Here is a 22,291-nt window from a genome sequence, read left to right on the forward strand (position 1 = left end):
ATTCCTCCGTTTGTCAAGATTTTATTTATCGTAACAAGAGCTGTAGCAATTCTAGCGAAAAGTTCATAAATGATACAGCTGGATGCCAACGCAAGTAGAGACTGAATTTCTTACACAAAACGCTAAGCGATCTTTCTATTGAAAGGTATACTCCAAAAAGTGTCATTCTTTTTCTTTCAGATTTGAACGTGGTGGTGATGCAAGAAGATTCAAGAAATGTATTGATAGAAATAAAGTTTCTCAGACCTTCTCCTTGGATTTACCAGTTATCGAAAGAAATTAAATCTACATCTGTAGAGCGATGTTTGCATTAACATCGTTGAATAAATATATAAGTGCGCTTTCAAAAGGGCCTACTGCAATTTCCGAAAAAAGCTAAGTCTTTTGGCGGGAAATTTGTTCAAGGAAAAAAAGGTCTGCGCTTTTGAATGGTGTCTGATGTTGATAAAAAATATACTAAGTCTTTTGGCGGGAAAAAATCTTGCTTTGAGCGATTGATTTTCTCCAATTGAAAGTTCTGTATATTTTTTTGTTTTTATGTTAGACGCTGTTCAAATCCGCAGAAATTTTTTTCCTCTCGGCAACCCTCCATACGCAAAAAAAAGTAAAAGAGATAGCCTATATTTTGACTTGTTACCAGGCCCTTTTAAAAGCGCAATTATTTTTTTATCATTTGTACAATTAATGGAAGACAATAAAGTGAAGATACAACTCTTATTTTTAAGTTTTTAATAAGTGAAAGTTTTTACAGCAATTGATAAGTATTAATTGCATTACAAATGAAACTAAGTCAAAATAACAAAGTCAACAAAGCGCCAAAATAACTGAAAATCTTGGAAAATTTTTAAATGAAAGAGAAAATAAATATCACTAGATAAGTAGTGTGATAAGTCTGATTAATTCATCGACTGATACGAGATACTACAATTCTGTTTTGAATAATTTTAAGAGAAATTTTCAACACGACATGAAATTAACTTTTTACAGAAAATTTCATCTTCTAAGATCCAAATTTCTGTCATTTCTGAATGAAAAAACTAAATCTTTCTCGATACTAAACATCTATTTCCCAGCAAAATACGAGTTTGAATAGCGTCTTTCTCGTTTGCTTTGGCAACAAACTTCTGAATTTGTTTAGCAGCAATCGTCAAATTTCTCCTGGCACGAAGTTGGCTTTGCTTAGTTACAGGTTTTACCTTAAAAATTAATTTCGAACTGTCGTTCCTCCCTCTCCGACATGTCCTTCTTGTTAAACGTTTCGATCTTTTTCTTTCTTTCCTTACTTGTGGTCGAATTTAATAAGAGATGTTGAAGGAACTGCAAGGTAACGTAAGCAAACTTGTTAAACTATGGACGAAACTAACCTTATCTACAAATTAAATTTATATAATAAGATCAGTTATGCACGTATTCTGATTGGTTCTCACTTATGATCTATTGGAGAACAGACGTATAGATGACGTCATCATTAAAACCTTTTTTAATTCTTTATAATATAAAACAAATAGATTCCAAGTTGCCGTGCGTCTGTTCAGTAATAGATCACAGAGGATGTCAAAATGTGGTTTCTTTGTGATTTCTCTATGCCTGTATAAATTCTTGTTCAGAATCAACTCTTTCACTCCCAATGTCTTAGTAGCAAATCTCCTCAATGTCTGCCTTACAATTCTTAGTAAGAATTTAAGAAGTTAGCTTAGGGAATTCGTAACTGGATCGACTAATAATCCCCAATTGATTTTTTTCTCATCACTTGTCTGCTTGACATTGTATTAGTTTTATTTGAATAAATTTTGTCTCGGTCACCCATGGAAATGTTGACGATCTGCTTCAAAGAAGTGTTTTCACACCGCGCGACATGTCCAAGGCCTGAAATCTTCTGCGTGTTACCATAATTTTGGTTACAGCAAATGCAGACGATTCTTTTAATTTCAGCCGATCAGCTCAAGATCGATGCACTTATTCTTCTAATTGATTTGCACATCTTCCTTCAAATTTAGTTTTGAGAGTTCAGTGGTAGATGAGGATATAAACGTTACCTGCATGATGTTCTCTGAGAGTCATGTTCACAAAATTTTATGTCAATGTATTTGTATTTGCGCAGATATAGAAAATGTTGCCGAGCAATAGCCAAAACATTGCGATTACTTTGAAAACATTATGGGCCGGTTGTTGACACGAGAACTAATTCAAACCGTGGTTTTACGCAAGCAGTGGGCTTCAGGAATTTTCTCTAAGAGGGTTGATTTAATTGAATGAATGTCCTTCCACTTTGTTTAAATAACCGGCCCTATGAATCTGAGATGTGAAAACTTGAAATCTACTGAATTCTGCATTACATCGTTTCTCGTCGATGTAAATTCGTACGAGTGAGAATTGCAAATTTTATTTAACAAAACCAACGCGTTTTAAGATTTGGAAGCTGACCACTTGCCTGGTCGAAATCAATCTTAACCACAATCGAAAAATGTGCAAATTAAGTCTGCATTACAATGAGTCGAGCTTTTGCATGACATGCCTTCCCCTTTGCAACAATCGCGAAGAAACCCGAAAATTTGTAACGGCGACTTGTAAAATTTACCTCCAGATACTTTATCTTTAGAGACATGACAATGAAGGTTACTTCAATTTTTTTCTGGGAAAAGGTGAACGTCTTAGAGCTGAATTTTTGTATATTTTTTCAATAGCGCGCCAAAAGATTTGTTGACATTCCGATCATTTTTTGCGGTAGCGTAGTTTGGTGACGAAATGTCACCAGGTGAAAATTAAAAATTCGTCATCTATTGTTTTCTTCCATGAAGGAATGAATGAACTACTCTTTGAATTTGAAAAGTTTTAGAAAATATTCCAAGAGTTGTCGCGTAAGCTACAAAATGCTAAAATATTTCTATTTATGATTTTCTATTTTGGAAAGATTTCCGTATAACCCGCTCTAATCCCAAAGGCAATCTACTATTTTCGCTTTTGCTTTCTTCATCCAAGAGCTGTTTGTATAATGAAGTATGGGGCTGTGTGCAATACAATTCTTGCCCCTTCTTTTACCTAACGACAGTTCATAAGCTCGAACAATCATAAGTTTTATGGGGTTATGCGAAAATCTTTCCCATCATGCCTTGTGAATACATTACGTCGCCTAGCATCAGACAAATCTTTCTTAACTACCTTCCAATATTTCAACAAGCCCACACAAGCAAACCCGTCGCTTGACAAGATATTCTTGCATATTTGATCAACATGGATATCGAGCGTAAATTATTCCATCGTCTTGTGACACATGTACACATTATGAGCCTGTTTTAAGAAACATGGAAGTTGTCTCTTACCTTGACACAAGTCTTTGCTTTCATTCGCTTTCTGTCCCTTAATACGCTTCATATTCATTTATCTTTAGGATAGAGTATCTGCAAAAGGGACGAAAACAACAGTTTAAATTCTCGTGGCTCCATGAATTGCATCACACTGGTTTAAGAACTTGAGCGGTTCATCTTTCGATAACCCTCAAATTTCTCCCAACAGTATCACCCCTTAAGGTGAAACAAATAGTAAGGTCATGAGAATAAAGGAAATGATCGTTGAGTCAAGGAGCTCTTGATCATCATGCAAAGTGTCCTTTCTAATTAGAGAACAGTACAGAGAACTGGCAATATTGATGTTTTCTGCGTTACAACTGTAAAAATCTCAAAGTTTAGTGATCAAGAATTGATCTTGTTCTACTTCGAAAAGTTCAAATCGGTTTGAGTGTACCGTCAGGTGAAATAAATGTCTTACTCTAAAACTCTTCTCAGCTTGGCTGGACTAATACAATTAACTGATAAATTTTTCCTTTGAAATTGCAAACGAAGACTTGGAAGCGGTACTGCGTTTGGAGAAGTAATCTAGAACTCTACCATCGTTCATTCTCAACCTCATACAACACGCTTCACAAAAACTTTTAAGTTGAACTAATTATTTCCTTACCTTGTGTTTCGTTGTAACTTGAACAATAATCTTTGTCGTGAGTTATCAGTCCATGTATGGTTTGCAAGAACAAGCAAAGGGACTCCTTGATCCTTTTAGCTCCGGCATTTGGACGTTAAATTTCCTGAGAAGCGAAGCAATTCATAACACGAGGAACCGTATAATGTAAATGAGCTGAAAAATTTACACGTGCAATGAACTTTAGTTTAACTGAAGAAAGATGACCTGAGAACGAGGTTGATGAAAATTTGCATCGCGAGGTTTCCAGAGTTGAGATTGAATTCAGTATGGCTTATTTACGACTGGTATTTCTAACAACTACCCGGTAAATTTTTATGATAGTGTAGATTTTCCGCTAGAGAGAGAAAGAGAGAGAAAGAGAGAGAGGGAAAGAGAAGGAAGCACTCTGATGGAAAATACATGGCCAGAATAGATGGAAGAGAGAGTGAAAGGGCTTTTTTAAGGAACAAAAAAAAAGGACCATTGACGAGCATACATGTAACATTACTGAAAAGATGATGGAAGATTGGCTTTTTTGCGTTTTTTTTTCTTTTGTAGCATTTAATAAAAAAAAGTGACGAGCGTTCCTTTATCTATTGGTAAGACTTTTTGCAATTATGACCAAATCTTTATAGATAGCCGGGTCGTATTGGTCACGTACTCAGATCCTACTGTGTAACTGTAACTGAAATACACAACCGCTTGGCCGTGGAAGGTCTGGGTATGAGACTAGGGTCGTATCACTCGATCAAACTTCAGATACAAATTACACTTGCAAAGGCATTTGGGGATGTTAGACGAGATGACAAAAATAGGCTCCAATCCGTACATTTGAGAACTCGCTCCGATGAGCTTTCTCGAAATTATGGAGCCGACATGAAAGGAAAGAAGAATGAAGGAAAAGGGGAACGACAGAGACAAGCTTTAATCAACGCATTATCCTTTGCAACGTTTTAGTGTGATTTGAAAAGCAAGTGTCCCCCTTCGTGTCTCTGTGCTGAAAATCAGAATTTTGAACAATGACGACACTATTTTTGCCAGTGTAGGATTGTATGAGGTCACTACGCTGGAAGGTGAAAAGTGACTTGTAGTGAGGGTATGATGTGACATAGAAGCGAACGGAGAAGTAAAGTACCACTGAAAAGAAAATTGACACCGTAACGCACTCAAACAGTTACGCAGCAACGAATACAAAAAGTAACGTAAACGTAACCCGAAAAGTAACCAAAAACGTGACTCAAAGTCGCAAAAACAATGAACTATAAAGGGGCAACCGAAATCTTTGAAGAGTAGATTGCTAAAAAAATCGTTTTACGCACTTTATAAATCCAAGACAGAAAAGTAAGCTAACTATGTTCAAAATACAGATTTATTTACATATTCTTCGGATAGCAGTTTACAGTTACGATTAAAAAAAAAAGGCTGTTAAGTGACAGTTCCGGCTTTTCATTCTTTCCTTCTCGAATGCATTGACTACGTGTCTATTTACAAGGCAAGAACAAAACTCTCATCATCCAAACTCGAAAAAAAAAAAGCTAGATAACTGGACAATGTAACACGATTTTCAGTAAAAGAGCCTTCACGCCAAAATCCTACCCAACCGCGACCGGCGGAAGCCTGGAGCCAGAGGGCGGACGGGAATTTATAACGGTCTCCATGTCTTTTATTTGAACTCGCAATTTCCTTATCTCAGTCTTCTGCATATCTATCATTTTTTCCATTTCCACATTTTCCTCGGACAGTTTCCGTTTGTTCTCCATATTCCCGATTTCTTCGTCTTCGGGGAATTGCTGTTGTTTGCGCATGACACCTAATGCGGTTTCCAGGTCGTGGACTTGGGTGCGGGCGATTTTAAGCTCACGCCTTAAGTCGTTGATCTCTTTAATGAGAGTGACGTTCTCCTGATAAGGTAAAAAAAAAAAAAAATGACGTTATGATAGGAAGTGCGCACAAGATATCTTTGTAAACAAGTTTGCTCAGTATCGATAAGTTATCACCTATCGTTTTGGCAAAAGAGAGTGTTTATGATACTTCAAGTAAAGTGTGATGCATCAAATGTCATGTGATATGTGCAATACGGTGCCTTATACTTCTACAATTTTATCCAATTAATATTTCAAAGACAACAACAATAAAAACAACAAAGGAAGGGGGCTTTTTAATGACTTTTCCGTTTCTTTGTTTTGTTAAAAAAAGAAAAATAAAACGACATCAAATGTTTAAAGAGTTTGCAAACGATGTAACAAATCCGAGATCCAAATGAAAATTTCCGAAAGAGCACCGCAGTCCAGTCGCGGCGCTTTATTTGACGGTAGTACTGGGCATGAGTAAGTCAAACCAGAATGTGCGCGAGAGAAGACACGAGCTTTGTTTCGCGAGTGCAATACGTATTCTTGCCATGCGCCTGGAACGTAGTTACCAGCATCTTGAGTGCGATATAAACGCATGTAAAACGCCCAGTAAACGCAAGACAGGCAAGTACACTCAACCAAAACCGCAAGTTCCGTCGCAAATGTTACTTGTATTCTTACCGTGCACCTGCTGTGCAGCTAACATTATGTTGAGCGCGAAAAGAAGGTGAGTGAAACGCCTAACGCAAGACGTGCTCGCACGCTACCCCAATACTGCGTATTCATCGCGCGTGTGACTTGTGCTCCAGCCACGCTGCTAACAGCATCTTTAGTGCAAAAGAATGCAGGTAGAACGCGCAGGAAACGCAAGACGAGCAGATACACCCCATCAAAACCACGTGCTTCGTAAGCTACATTTCAAACGAACTCCTACGACGTCCAAAAGTTTTTACTTCCTCACCTGCATAATTCTGACATTATCTGCCCTGTGGATTTCAGAATCTTTAGCAAGCTTCTTTCGTAAGGATGCCACACTTCTCTCAAGATGTTCTCGCTGACGCGCATACTCTCTTTGAATGTCCGCATCCACACCAGCGGAGTCCAGCTAAAATCGAAAAAAAAATTATTAAATTAAAAGATATAGGCGCATTGAAATTTAACAATTTAAATATTCAAAATAGGAGAGCCGGAGGAAAAAAACCTCGGAGCAAGTACGAGAAGCAACAACTGAACCCACATGTGACGCCGGGAATCGAACCCAGGCCACAGCGATTTGCCTGGAGGCGAGCGCTCTCACCACTGTACCATCCTTACTTCCTCATGAAAGATAAACTTTCGTTCAGATAGTGTAAAGATATCCTTTTTCCTACTGAGCCACATTTTATAATTTCAGTCACAGTGATGTACTAATTTTCTTTTTCAAAGACTTAGCATCGATCATAGGTTTTCCCGCGCTTGGTATAAGTTAAATTTATTTTTTCGCCCTCGGTACCAGCGATGGGGCTTTACATCGAGATCTAATTGATTCTATGATTTATTTCTGCTTACTCTCATTGCTCAGAAGACAGACTTGATACCTGTTCGATGTTAGGAGACAAAATAGTAACTAGTTATCCTCACCGATTCATCTTGGACGTATTTTTGATACAAGGACTTGACATTCTCTTTGAGTTTCTTGGGCTCTTGTATAAAACCGACGCAGTTATGAAGGTCAGTCTTAAATCTCTTCACCACAGCTTCAACATCACGCACCTAAAATTGAAAAAAAAAAACGTAATCAGCCAATACCGATAAGTGAGTAAATCAGCAGCTTAATTCTACTCAGCAAGTAACACAATCCAAGTTTAAAACTTTCCCTACCCTTTGCCTCTCCATGTGCATTTCTTTGTCTGTGGCCTTAAGTTTCAGTCTTAGTTCAGTGATGTTCAATTCCAGGCTCGTATTTTGTTTGTGGAACCGTTCAAGCTCGCTCTCCATCTGTTGAAAAGGAAAATGCAAAGCAAGGTTAAATCTCTTCTCCAGCTTGTGGCCCACACTGCAAAAGAGCTTGCTCCGTTTTCGCGGCAAGAATATGTTAAGTATCATTAAGTACGGTAAAATCTCGAGCTTCTAGCCCACATTTTGCTAAAGATTATGTGGCATGAAGCAATAAGAAGTATTGCTCTCCCCCCTCCCTTGAATGGCAGTCCATCGCAAGGTTATCACCCAATATTTCATCAACTTCCCCATGGAGCGAGAGACTGTGAGCGTAAAGAATCTTGCCTCAGAACACAACACAATGACCCGGTCCGGTCTCGAACCCAGACCCCTCACCACCCGGAGTCCAGCGCACTACAACCATGAGGTCACCACGTCTCCCGAAAAAGATCAACTAGTTATCAAGTATAAATAAACAACAACAATTGTGACGTAGATCGCTATCCTTCACCCTTTCACACCAATAGTTTACAATTATTCCTTTAACATGTATCAATAAACCGTCGAGGACGTTTTTTTTTTTTTTTAAATCAAGATACGCAGACGATAACGTAGTTAAAATAAGACTGAGACACAGCACACACAGGGAAAAACGCGCGCCAAAACTCACAACAAGAATACGAGCACGCGCGAGAAGTAAGAGGCAACGCAAGAGCGCGCAGAAATTTCTGCAGGGCGTACTGACATTTCTGCGAGGCGCGCGGGCATTTCTGCAGGGCGCGCGCAACTACGTCAATAATGGTCAACAGCAAGAACTTTTAGTCTGATCGCAGAGTTGAATGCTCGCTAGCTTTCAGCGCGTTTTACGCTGATCTAGATGTCACTCAGTTGCAACTTTTATGTGTTTCATGGGAATTTCGTACGGTCAGCCCATTTTTCGTTCACCAATGACCGAAAGTACGATAAACAACCGCTGCAGGTTGGTAACGGAATGACATTTTTACTTGTAACGGTCGCTTACCTCTTGAATTTGTTCTTTCATAGCTTTTATGTCATTTTCTCTCGGTTCTATTTGTTTCTTCAGCTCCTTGATTTTATAATCCAAGACAAATTTGAACTTTTCAAGCTCTTGATTCTTCTTCTTTAAGTCGTAGATACGTTTTTCCTGGAAAAGAAGGTCGAAGTTCATTCAGAGGTGCGATTTAAAAACTCTTTAAAAACCGTCAAATTGATTAAATCGGTCAGTTAGTCGGTCCGTAAGTCAGTCAGTCAGTCTGTCTGTCTGTCTTTCTGTAGGTCTTCAGCCTGTCTATGTCTCTGTCTTTTGATTATTTTACTTTTTGTTGCGCCTGTCTCGTTGATTATGTGCACGCTTGGTCTGATTGATCTGTCTGTTTTGTCTACCTCCCTGACTGCCTCAGTGTGTCTATCTGCTGTACAACTGTCTGTTAGTCCTGATCTAATGTCTAGCATACTGATTGTCTGCCTATTTCTCTGTTTGTGGGTCTACCTTTCTTTTTTTCTGTCTGTCTGTCTGTCTCATAGGTAAATAAAAAGTCATTTAACGGATCAGTCACGAGTTATTCAGCTAATCAGCAGGGGATCATGTTGTTAGTCGGTAAGTTGGTCCTCCTGACGGTTAGTAAGCCGGCCGTCACCTGTCGGTATCTCAGTCAGACAGCTAGACTAGTAAATCAGACAGCCTACCAATCGATCGATGGATCAATTGGTTGATAAATCAATGTGTCGGTGTGTCATTTAGCCGGTCAGATAGACAATCTGTGAATTAACCGATCAGTTAATTCTTCAATGCATTCTTTACAAGAATAAACAAAAAACCTTCACCCAACCTTGTCCTGAATGGTTTCGTCTCGTTCCTGGATTTCCTTCTTCAGCCCATAGATGTCCTTCTCCAGAGACTTTATCACTCCTTGTAGTTTGTTATTCTCGTTTTGTTGACGTTGGATTTCAGCTTTGTAATCGTCAATTTCTTTTTGTAGACTCGTAAACTACACCAAAAAAAAAGGGACAGTGTTAAGTGCAAATAAGGTAGCTTGAGAAGGTGACATCGACAACGACAACCTTAGCTAGCAACCAGACCCTCATCATTAGCGCTGCAGGATGCGCGATTTTTCCATCGGCGGGAAGATTGGAGACGAGCTGGGGAGAAGTTTGTCGGATGTCTGGCACTGATGATCAGTGCTAGCATTTGCAGACGTGTCGGAGGCTTGCGCCGCTCAAGATCTCATATTTTCCCGAGTGCAAAGAGATGCTGGTGCCGAAGTGCTAATGATGAGAGCCTTCAGTTTCCGTCATTTCTCTCCAGAACTTTTTTTTTAACATGTTAACTGGAAGATGACAGCATGATGACGTTTTCTAACATCAAAACTTAATTACGAAAATGGTACACATTCTTTTAATTCCGCGATGACCAAGAAGCTGCTAAAAACCCAAAAATTACTACAGTGGAGAACTACTAATCAGATCTTGGGAGTTAACCCTTTACACCCTAACATCAGTATGCATATTCTCCATACTGTTCTCTATACATTTCCTAAGCTACTGACAAGGAGAATTTGATTAACGATCAAGAGCTAGTTGGTGATCATTTCCTTTACTCTCATGACCTTGATGGGTGATTTAGGGGTGATATTGTAAGGAGAAATTAGATGCTGGTCACTCTTAAGGGTCAAGGGATTAAAAAGCCAAACCGATGTTACCTTTTTCCTCATAATCCCTGTCTCGCCTTTCAGTCTCAGATTTGCTTCTTTCTCCTCCCTCAGCCTTCGTTCGTACTTGTTTTTTATATCCAAGATTTCTCGGTCTGCATCCTCTTCAATTTGTTTCTTCGTTTCTTCGTACTCTCGTAACTGCTGCCGTGATTCATCTTGTGACTGTAATAAATATCAACAACAATGGTAAGAACGGATTTAAACTAAACTTTGCATAAAAATATTTAGTGATAGTACACATCAAAACGTCTAATAAGATATACACCCGATGGAGAGCGCAGTACGTTTTGCTGACACTAATCCACTGGATAGCAATTTAACCACTGGATAACGTTGTGCCTCCTTGGAACAACCGTCGCGTTTCCTTTGCTTTTTTTATGATCAACTTAAAAATGTATCTCAAGACTTCTTACACGAATACACATCACAGTTTTTTATTTAACTTAAACTAATCTTTGACTTTCGAACGACACAAAATTATACTTTCTAAAGAAAGAACAACGAAAACCAGAGACAGATTCTTAAGTTTTATTATCTGTAGAAGTCTTGTCATTCTCCCGCGGCTTTAACCAAACTTCTGAAAATAGTAAGTTGAATAAAGACGATAGTTTTACGAAGTCATATCTCTCAGGTGGACGGGATGGTGTAGTTTTTTTTTACGCGGTATTTGGGAAGGGGAAGGGGGTTGTACTTTAAGGGAGAGGCGAGGAAAATTTTATTTGTTTTAAGTCGCCCAGTTATCATCTGTTTTACAGATACACAAAACTGTAGCGGCGCGGAAGCGCAATGTTGTTTATTTCTTCTGTTGAGCGGGAAAATTTCATTCACAGGTTGGGATGGTTAAGAATTTGTATTATATGGGATGAATGAGTTCTATTCTGGTGTATGTATCTAAGTAGCCCTGTTTACCTGTTCTAGCTGCGCGCTTTTCTCTGTCAGTTTATTCTCATAATATTCCGTCAGTTCCTCCAACGCTTGTTCCTTCGATTCCTCCATTTCCGTCAACTGTCGTTCATAATCCTCTTGCATCTTCTGGCTCTTGGCCTGAAGCTCTTGATATTTCTCATATTCTGACATAAGCTTCTGGTTGTTCGCCGACTCCAGATCTTGCAATTCCTTGCCATGCTTTTCCAAGAAGTCAGCTATCTCTTCTTCGTGTTTCGCTTCTTCTTTGTCCTTGTCGGTCTTAAGAACTTGGTTTTTAGTTTTCAAAGATTCCATCTCCTGTATGAACTTCTCCGTGAGTTCTTTGATTTTCTCATTGTAGTTCATGTCTTTGAGACGAAGCTGGTACTCGTTTTCCATTTTGAGTTCCTCCACACGTGTTTTAAGCTCAGCCATCATGGAATTCTAAGTTGAGAGAATGATAAAAGGTTCGCTGTTAATGAAAAAATCATACACCGAAAAGTGCAACTTATACTATCTATCTTTCTACGGACAGTTTTCAACTTCAACCGGGGGCGTTGGGTGAAGTCTCCAATACTCGAGTGTATGCCAGGTTGAAAAAGAGGGGGGGGGGGGAGGCGGAAAACAGGCACTGTAAGGCCACAATGCCCACGCCCTTGAAAGAAAATCTTAGGATGGAATCTTAAATTGCATATTACTACCTTGTAATAGGCTGAAAAACATTGAGCTACCTACGCGACCAATGAGGAGTCATCAACACGCTCGAACACTAACGCACTAACGCACATCAAGAGATTATAGTTTATATTCTCTTGCACAGCTCTATTGATATGGATTGAAGACGACGACCTTGAATTCTGAAGGCTAAATTTTTAGACTTTATGGATTTTTCATAGCCGCTGACCTTTTCTTCCAAGTCAGATTTGGTGATAAGGATCTCCTCTGCATATCCCACTTCCTTATCTCGTTTCATCCCTCTGCCTTCCTTATCAACAGCTTTAAAGATGAACAAACAAGCGTCCTCGGATACTGTGAACAGGTATTGATCGTCATAAGACATGCGCATCTAACGAAAAACAAAAACAAAAAGAGTAAGTAATTTGTAAAATAAGCCTACGACGCGCAGTCGAATTTCAAACCTTTTTGATATTCTACTGTTACCTTAGTGATTGCCCCAGAGTGCACTTGGTGTTCCTGCCATTCCCCAGGAACGGTCAGCGGAAATTTCATCGCGCGCAGAGTCCCTGAACTGGTTCCAGCGAAGAGCATTCGACCGGAACGTGACATCACACACTGGGTTAGAACAATGTCATTAGCAGGAACTTCACGGAGAATCTGTTGGATAGAAAAAAAAAACAAAAACGAACGCATTAACCATTGTTTCTGTGCAAGTTCATGAATAGTTGACCAGAGAACTTCGAGAAGGAAAAAGAACTTTACAAACAAGCACGATCATTCTTGGTATGAAAACCAGTATTTTGTCCTACAGACATGAAATGATGTATAATGTATTATAAAATGTTCAGAGAAATGCGCGCGTCGTGATTGGTCAGAACGAGTTCATTATATTTCCGTAAAGCACGCGCCTTACGTCACACGAGTGCACTGTTGAGATATAATGCACGCAACCTATGTCATCAGAACGAGCGCGCGCAAACACTCGAGAAGTGCGAGAAGCACTCGCCTTCGGTTCGTGCTTCTCCGCACGTGATTGGTCTAGAAAATTCGCGCTGCGCTCTCTACCAATCAGGCACTAAACTAAAACCAATTGCGTGTTGGCCTCTCGTATTTTTCCACGCTTCAGGTAGTTTGCTGTGATATTTGCTTCGCTCTAATTGGCCGGTATGATTTCGACTACGAGCACTCGCGCGACTGACTTCGTCGAAAAGGAGGGACTTGAACATGAAAGCGATCTTTGCAGTAGTTAACACTACCTGAACAGTAGTGAAAATAAGGCCTGAAAATAATTCAGGCCTGTACGGGATTTGAATCCATGACCTCTAGGATGCTGGTGCAACGCTCTACCAACTGAGCTAACAAGCCAACTGGGAGCTGGTCATTAAGTTGGTTTCAAATAAACCCGTGAAAAGGTGAATAAACGACCGTGAATGTTTTAAAGTCATATATTTGAACTGTGGGTAAAGACGTGAATATAAAAGGAGGGACTGTTCGTAATCCGATTGGAATTACGACACTCTATGTAAACGCTTTTTCTAGTCATTACACAATGTATATACTTAAAATCCTACCTGTGAGTCACAAATTTCCTTGAGAGTCCTGTCAGAGCCCACAGCAAAAGTTGTCCTGCTGTCAGGGGACACAGAAACACCGGTGTAGCTACAAGATTTGAGAACACTCTCTCCTTCACGCTTGTAACTGGTTACATTCCACTCATACACGGCACCATCCATACCACATGAAATGATTTTACTATCATCCTGGCTCCAGATCACTTGGCGAACCTAAAAGGATAATAACCATTTGAAACAAACGTTGAATGAGGTAAGGAAGAAACTTGAGTCAACACCGAGGGAGTTCCGAGTACAGCGGTCAAATGTCTGCGCATGTGTACACATTGCAACGGTTAGCAGGCGTGGTTTGAGGCTATAAGGACACAAACCAGTAACTCACGGTGTTTTAAAAATTAAATAAATTTCCTGATATGACCAAAAACAAAAACTGTAAATGAACAGGATACCAGCAATAAAATAAGTTTTATGTTCCTGTTTCTTTGTCGACTCCTATGAATTCTTCATATATCTTGCGTGACAGCGGTTGTTTGTTGTGTTTTTCTTAAAAATTTTGCCTGGGAAATTTGCGCGGCCGTTCACAATTGATTCACTCGCGCGTGCTCGATGTTTAACCGCTGTGTTAGACCTTCACCTTTACTAGTTGGATGACCTACCAACTGAGTTACAGAGAAATCATTACTAAGCAAGGTCATGTGCTTGTTTCAAAATGTTAAAACTGTTCCGCCCATTGTTAAGTTCAGCCATGTCAACAGCGTCCAGTACGAAGTTAGAGTCTCCTCAATAATTCTACATATCAATCAGTTCATACATAACAATGATATCACTTGTCGGAAGCAATCCACAGTACCGCTCAGAAATATTTTGACTGTGCATACGCACAAACGCAGGTCTGTAGAATGGGTAGGAAAGGCGAGCTTAAAAATATTTAAGTTCTACCCCCTTATTCCAAATCATTCCTTTTTTTAGGTTTCTAGATCCAATAACGTCATCACTTACATATAGGGGAAAAAAACATAAAATAAAACTCTCTTATAATGAGTTAACGCAAATTTAAGTTACCTTGCCATTGTGTCCTTTCAGATTGCCAACATTCTCAAAGGTTGTGGAGGAGTACAGCTGAATCACATTGCCATGCACAGCAGCAAAAAGATGACCGCCATTACTGAAGGAACACTGAAGAAAAAATTATCCCAAACCTCAATAACGCAGTAAAACAGTTTTGGTTCTAAAGTGGAAAGGCTACTCGAAAAAAAATAATTCAACGAGGGAAGAACTTTGTCTAGAGTTACTCATATAAATTACCAGCGAAGGAAAATGGTCTGTTCATAGAAAAACAAGGTACAACAAATTTTTTCATTTCCTGAACGGGTCTTTGGACAGTACAAGAAATAAGCTATGGTATGAACGCCTCAGAAACTACTTTATGATTTGCATTGGTCATGCAGGAGTATCAACCCTTTAACTGCCAAGATCTAGGAGTTAATTATTCCCCTTTAGCTGCTACACATTTCTTTCCTTGAAAATTAGTTTCGAAAATTTGGTGCTTGATCAAGAAAACAACTTCTACCTGATAAGTTTGAGTATTCTCATTGCTTGTTTGCTGAATAATGTATGAATATCATGGGGGAAGAAGTCATATGTCAATTACTTCTTTTAAAGACCTCCGAAGTCTCTGAATCGTTTTCCTTTCAGAAATTAAAAGTCTTTAAGTCAATGAAAATTGCTAACGAAACTTCATCTTACATACTTGGCTCATGTAGGTCTCACAATATTAAGTCGCTGTTCCTAATATTTGCCACTGTGTGATCACGACGATTTTCAGTTGAGTGAGGCGAGACAGAACCTTAGCGAATACATTTTGACGTTAAAATCGTGCTGTTGTCACTGGCAACTACAGTAGCCTCATTTCCAGTGGTAACGAGTTGTTTGACCTATTTTGGCAGGCTTTCAGGTTTGACGGTTGGTGACACACAGCTCTTGAAATTTGGTTATCACTAGAAACAAGAAAGGTCGCCCGTGACAACACCGTACTTTATCTGTAACAATCCCGCCACAAAATTTTTTCCGTGCCTCACTCAACTGATAATCGTAATAAATAGATCATTCAAAGAAAGATATTATGGCCATAATTCTGTTTATGAACTGTTCTTCCCCTTAAAACTCCCTTTCTGCATCTTAATAAACACACTGACCTCTCTACAGCCTCTGATGGTAAATTCTTTAAAAGATCTGATATCATCAATCAACAGGTTCATAAGTCGCAGCTTGTCACTGAATCCCACCAAGATGTACAGTCCAGAGGGGTGGAGGGCTATGCTGTAACACTCTTCCTGGAATTCCTTATATTGCTCCAATGAACTGCGGGATGAAAATTAAAACTAAGTATAAAATCCCTATTATCATCAATTTGTCGGGTGATGTGGCGCATTTTGCGGGCTAAAATGGAGAATTTGGCAGGCCCTCTAAAATGAAAAAATCTTCTTGGGCATAATTATATTTTGAGCCCTTCTCAGAGCTCACTTTAACCCTTAAACTCCCAAGATCTCATTAGTAATTCTCCTAACTGTCTGCCATACAGTTCTTATGGTTAGTTTGGAGAATTTGGTATTGAATCAACTTATAATCCCCCAACTTATGTTTTTCTTTATTCTCATCAATTGTCTGCTTGATATTGTATTGATATTGTAAGGAGAAATTCTGTCTTGGTCACTCATGGGAGTTAAAGGGTTAACTGTTGTTTAAGAGTTTTAAAACATATTTGTGCCTGCGAACATAAACTTTATCGTTTTAACTATATTGTGAGAGGCTGTAAAGACCACTGAATGCATTTAACTCTACATTTAGTTTAAGTTATCCATGTACCTTGATTTGATTGAGCTTTGAATAAATCAAAGGTCTATCTTTGATTAGAGGAGAGTGCATAGAACCTAACAATCTTTAACTTGATTATGACAACAAAACAGCAAAGGAAAGCCTAAAAAATATGACCATCAAAAACTTAAAGAATTGAAAACTCACCAAACTTCATAATTCCATATTCTCACAGATCTGTCCAAACCACAAGTAGCTATCAGTGGTTTTCGTATACAAACATCCATACCAGTTATAACACCACGATGGAATGCCTGCGACAACAGCTCAAATGTGGCAATATCACCCTACAGAGTACATTTTTGAGAAATCAAGATACATGTATGCAAGCATAAAAGGCACATTGAGAGAATATTAAATTACAAGGTCAAATTACATTTTGATAAAAAAATGATGCAGCCCTGAACATGCAGAAAGTTCGTTTTCTGACAGCAAATTGATTTCATTCCAAAAAAAGCATACACCAGTGCAGAAAATAATATACAGCACAAGTCTGATGCAAGAGGGAGTATTTAGTTTGGTTTATGCCAGAGTCTTGATGTTTCTCAAGACAACATCATGGATAATACCAGAGCTCAAGAGATTACAAAACTATAATAACTATTGAGTGATGTATGGCGATGTGTTCACTAATCAGTTAGTGGGACATTCAAACTTAGGGATAGGAAGAACATACTTTTGATGATTATCACCAAAATATATTTTGTGATTTAGTGTGTGGTTCAATCATCACACATGTAGTTGTAAGTAATTTTAAGTTGCAGTTATGTAACTATTGATTAATTCAAAGCCTCGACATACCCCTCTCCTCAGGGCAACCCTCTGGGCATTTAAACCTTTCAAGATTGGTTTGTTCAAATTTCTGTTCAAATGCCCCACCCAAGTGTCAGATTTGAACATCAATTTTTTTGTAACAGGCAAGATAAGCAACCATGACTTTCTTGTAGACCTTTTCTTCTAAGCTACCTGCTTAAGGAGGTGAACTTTTTACCTAAAAACACATCCATATAAAAAGATAAAACATATTTATCTGCTTGACAGTTCCAGTCCAAATATCCCACCCCACCCAGGTGAGGTTAAAATCCCCCCACTCAAATGCCCATGGGTTGCCAGGAGGGATGTGTAAGCTTTGAACTGACTAGTGAATTATGATGTGCCTGTTTTTGTAATATTAAATAAAAGTGACTGAAGTTTGTTGTGTACGTGCATATCTCAAAGGAAAATATCCAATGACATATACTAACAATTACAGTTATTTTTCTGGCCGCTTTTTTGCCTCTCTTTCCTTTCTGTAAGTAAATAAAGCAATACCATGTTATAAACTTATTGATTTTATATCTTTAAAAGAAACTTTATTCAATTAACAATATTTATGATGTTTAACCCTTCCACTCCAAAGATTTAAATAAAATTTTTCCACACAATCTGAATTTCAAGTTACATTGAACAATAATATTGTTCATTGTAACTCTAAATCCATAGGACTTAAGTCATAAGATCAACCAGGGCATATTATGTCCTGGTTGATCTCTCTCTTTACTCTCATCAACCTTCTGCTTAAGAATGTAATTATATTGCAGGAAGAGAAATCATTTTTTGGTTACTCCTTGGAGTGAAAGGTATCAACATGAAGGAATTTAATCACAAATCTGATCTTCACATTTAATATCTTAAAGCTAATTGAGGTTAAATTATGTACTTACATACTTGAGTGGAAAAGAACTTTAGAATTAGGTTACAATGAAAAGTTTACACAGATGTTGACCTTTAATATTTTAGCCTACCAGTACTTAGATGATCACTTTTATAAATTAATTTGCTTTTGATTTAAAATTATATTATTCAAAATTAATTTAACTTTATTTTATTCTATAACTTTTTCATGAAAATAAGAGGGCTTTTAATTTTATTTGTAGAATGATGTTAATTATTTTGATTTAAAATTTACATCCTAAACAGTTTGAGGAGTATCAGATTGAAATCTGAAGATTTGTTTCACGCTCATGACAAGACAAAAGACATTTTCTCTATTATGAACAGTTGTTTCCATTTGCCCTTTTTTTCTTTACCTTGCCAAGATCAGCAGTGGACATGGTGATACAGTACAGCTGACTTGTCTTGGTGCTGCAGACAAGAGTTTCCTCTGATGGGCTCACAGTAAGATTGACAATCTCTTGATTCTCTAATAGTTGTGGATCTGGACTCTGCGTGTCGACAGGAATCTTAATCTCTCTGGCCTTCTTGTAGAAGTCTTTTTCCTCAGTTTTCTCAAAGAGATGTACTGTCCCTGCTCCGCCTGAACAGATGAAGCCTTTTGAAAATGCAATAATGCATGTGACTTGTGGAGGAGCATCCTGGCTTACACCACTTTCAGGTACACTGGCCATACTTTGCCTGAAAAAATATCATTAAAATGAATTAGAAGGTTTATTCTAGAAGTTGGCCAAAAAGGGTCAAGTGGGCCCCCTTCTTGAATTCAAGGGGGTCCCAGCCTTGCAAGCCATTGAAAATATTTATACAGTTTAGTCAAATAACTGTAAATATATGAAAATCATATAATTATATAAACTGCAGATGAAGAAATGAATATGGAAGCATAAGTAATGTTCATTGCTGCAATGATCTCTTCCACATTCATAGTTAAGTCAGTGAGTTAAAAAAGAGGAAAAGGGTGTTTGAGACAGTAAGAGGCTATAAAGCTTTATGTAAATCTTTTTGTCAATTATGCGTTCAAATAATTTATCTAAATATAAAAATAGCACTTTCTAATAGTTGTATGTTTAGGCTGCATTTCTTGTTAATGGTGGAAATCCCATAAAGTACCGCTTTAAAGTAAATCCTGATATTTTTTGGGTGGAAAACGCAATGGCATTACAATAAAGACAGTAGAGTCTGGGTCAAGAAGTCCAGGTTCAAGACCTAACAGGCTCATTGTATTATATTCTTGGGCGAAGACACTTTCATCTCACAGTACCACACTCCACTCAGTGGTCTAGAAGGGTTACAAGAACTGTCAGTTCTGAGCCCAAGAAAACAACACAATGACAATATCCAGGGTTCAAACCCTGACCCTTTTGCTTTTTTTGCACTCTTTTGACGTCAATAACTGATTCATACCTTGTGGGAGCAGAAGCATTTGCCCCACCTCCACCAACATGAAATTCACTCTTCAGTTCTCCTGATTCAAACAACAGAAGTCTTCCACTATCTGTCCCAGCTATAATTCTTTCATCTGACACCCATGCCTGGCAGAGGAAGTTTTGTGGCTCCATTTTCTGGAAAGCAAACTGTTTAAGATTACCCTCACTGTAACGAAACAACTTGAAGATTCCATTCCCTACCACACATAGCTGAGTGTTATCCTGAGGATTAAATGTCACCTAAAAAAGAAAAAAAAACAGCAAAAGTGAAATTACAAGGGTTTTCAATACAAATAGTTCAAAACCACCTGAATGAAGATTTTACTATAAATTAACCCTTTACACCCTAACATCAATATGCAAGTTCTCCTTACTGTTCCATAAGCACTCCCTATCATCATCGTACATACAGGGACAATTTGTCCAACAACCAAGAGCTTCTTATGTTTGTGACCATTTTTGTTACAGGATGATGCCATTGGGAGAAATTAGATGCTTACTGCTCTTTGGTGTTTAAGGGTAAATTCACCACAAATGTGGGGCTTAAAGTATGAAACAAAAAAACAAAAAAAAAACAATAAACAGAATTTCCTCATTGGGCTACATCAAGTTGGTCATTTGAAATACATAAAAATCTTAACCATTTTTGTTACAGGATGATGCCATTGGGAGAAATTAGATGCTTATGCTCTTTGGTGTCTAAGGGTAAATTCACCACAAATGTGGGGCTTAAAGTATGAAACAAAAAAAAAACAAAAAAAACAGAATTTCCTCATTGGGCTACATCAAGTTGGTCATTTGAAATACATAAAAATCTTCTTCATCCCTAATCATCCACAGCTGCAGTTCTTGGTTAATTATGTAAGTCCCAAGATCTAATCAGTATTTCTCCCAACTGACTGCTGAACAGATCCTTGTGAATAAGACAGGAGAATTTTGTGTTATAACCACACAACACCCTCTTGCTGATAAGCTTGAATATTCTCTTAATTTGTTTGCATTAGGGAACATATTGGAATTACAGGGAGAAGCTACAACTTAATCAATAGTCCATTTTACAGTTGTGTGCTTGGTTGCCAAGCCTTTGAACAGGAGTGAGGCTAAGGGTGACCTTGTTGTGTTACAAACCTTGCTGCTTTTGAAATGCAAATTAATTTGTTATCATGCTAACTAGATTCTGGTCTCTAACACAACAAGGTCACCTTCAGCCTCACTCCAAATCAAAGGCTTGGCAACTAAGTACACAACTGTAAAATGGCCTATTCTGGGGATAACAGGGTTAAACTCATTTTGGTGATTTTCAACAGCATAACTTTGTACACAGTAGAAAATCACTGAAAATATTGTAGTTCCTTGATGGACTAAAATCATGCCCACAATAAAGAATACTTAAAATATTCAATATTCTAACAATTAGCTACTAGGAAATTTAGAGAAAAGAGTCATTTATACACCTTCACTGGGTTCATTTAGGACACAAGTGTTGCACAAGGTTCAACAATTTTTTTTACCTAATTTTATGTGCATGTAAGTGGAAAAAATGTACAGTACAATGAAAATACTGAAAGCATGTTCTCCTGGTTGATATCTATCTATAAATAATTACCTTCAAGTAAGATACTTCCTCAACTAATAACACTGTGATAAATACATACAGTGAGATCGTTCATAGGAGTTTTATACACCAGAACTCGTGCAACTGTCAACTTAAAGTAAGGTGTCTGTTTACTTTTTAGTATTTAATTCATTTCCACCCAAACAATCAAACTGGTTTGATTATCTCTACTCCTTTCCCTCATTTTCAGACAGCAATAATTGTGTGACAGAGATGAAGGGGAAAGAGAGAGCATTTTGACAGGATTTAAGTATTGTCGCAAATAAGCAAGTTCTAAATCTCGACATTTGTCTCAAAAAGCTTTGACGGGAGTGCAGTTTTCCTTTCCGCTCAATCAGAAGAAAGATAGATATTACATTTTAAAGGAGAATTCCAGTACTATTTATTTACCTGATAAACAGGTGAGTTCATCTGATTGGTAGATTTTGTAACAGCCATCACTTTCGCCTTCTCCCAGGTCCAATAAAGCAATGTCCAGTCGGGTCTTCCTCCTTGAGACACAAGATATTTAGAATCTGGCGAGAAAGCCAAGCTGACAAACTCGTTAGATTGAACCTCTGTAGAACTGAGCACTTTCTTCTTTCTTAACGTGTTCAGATCGTAAATAGTTATGGTAGCTTTCTCCCCTTTCTCCGCGATGGCGACGTACCTTCGATTTGGACTAACAGCCATGGATGTCATTCCAGCGCTTTTATCTGTTCCAGGTATGAACCGTTGTGATTTCTGGTCAATGTTGAACAAAATGCAGTTCGATCCAGACGGGTAAATGATCGTTTGTTCATCCAGATAGCAAATATTATCAGCAACATCGGCCTTGAGGCCAAAACAATGTCGCGGGGTAGCTACCGCGATCGACATCGTTGATGTGAGATTTAAGTTATGCTTGCAATTGAACCAAATAAATCCAAATCAAGCTTCTGCAGCGCTTTAAAAAAAATTTGGAAGCTTCGATGACACTTGAAAGGCGACTCCAGATATCGTTAAAAAGAATGAAAATGCTGTAGTAAACAGCCCACAATACAGAACATGGTTTCTTGTGGAGTTTGTTTCGTTG

At 38.2% G+C, this 22,291-nt stretch overlaps 1 protein-coding gene and 1 long non-coding RNA gene across 2 annotated transcripts; both read right to left on the reverse strand.

Moving 5' to 3' along the window:
* Positions 1-986: 986 nt before the first annotated feature.
* LOC136277088 (uncharacterized) lies at positions 987-4,094 on the reverse strand. The gene is made up of 3 exons (XR_010715781.1): positions 3,955-4,094; positions 3,321-3,398; positions 987-1,317 (listed from the first exon to the last, which is right to left on the reverse strand). It is a non-coding gene; the product is annotated as an uncharacterized lncRNA (long non-coding RNA).
* Positions 4,095-5,305: 1,211 nt separating this feature from the next.
* LOC131779042 (cilia- and flagella-associated protein 57) lies at positions 5,306-22,268 on the reverse strand. The gene is made up of 17 exons (XM_059095574.2): positions 21,628-22,268; positions 19,600-19,862; positions 18,552-18,876; positions 16,630-16,769; positions 15,804-15,969; positions 14,671-14,784; positions 13,609-13,821; positions 12,521-12,694; positions 12,264-12,425; positions 11,363-11,803; positions 10,442-10,615; positions 9,572-9,730; positions 8,743-8,886; positions 7,665-7,781; positions 7,425-7,556; positions 6,766-6,909; positions 5,306-5,855 (listed from the first exon to the last, which is right to left on the reverse strand). Exons 1-17 carry the CDS (start codon positions 22,093-22,095, stop codon positions 5,547-5,549), a joined length of 3,645 nt encoding a protein of 1,214 aa, XP_058951557.1. The 5' UTR covers positions 22,096-22,268; the 3' UTR covers positions 5,306-5,546.
* Positions 22,269-22,291: the final 23 nt, after the last annotated feature.

This window comes from Pocillopora verrucosa, chromosome 12 (assembly GCF_036669915.1).
Source record: "Pocillopora verrucosa isolate sample1 chromosome 12, ASM3666991v2, whole genome shotgun sequence".
NCBI lineage: Eukaryota > Metazoa > Cnidaria > Anthozoa > Scleractinia > Pocilloporidae > Pocillopora > Pocillopora verrucosa.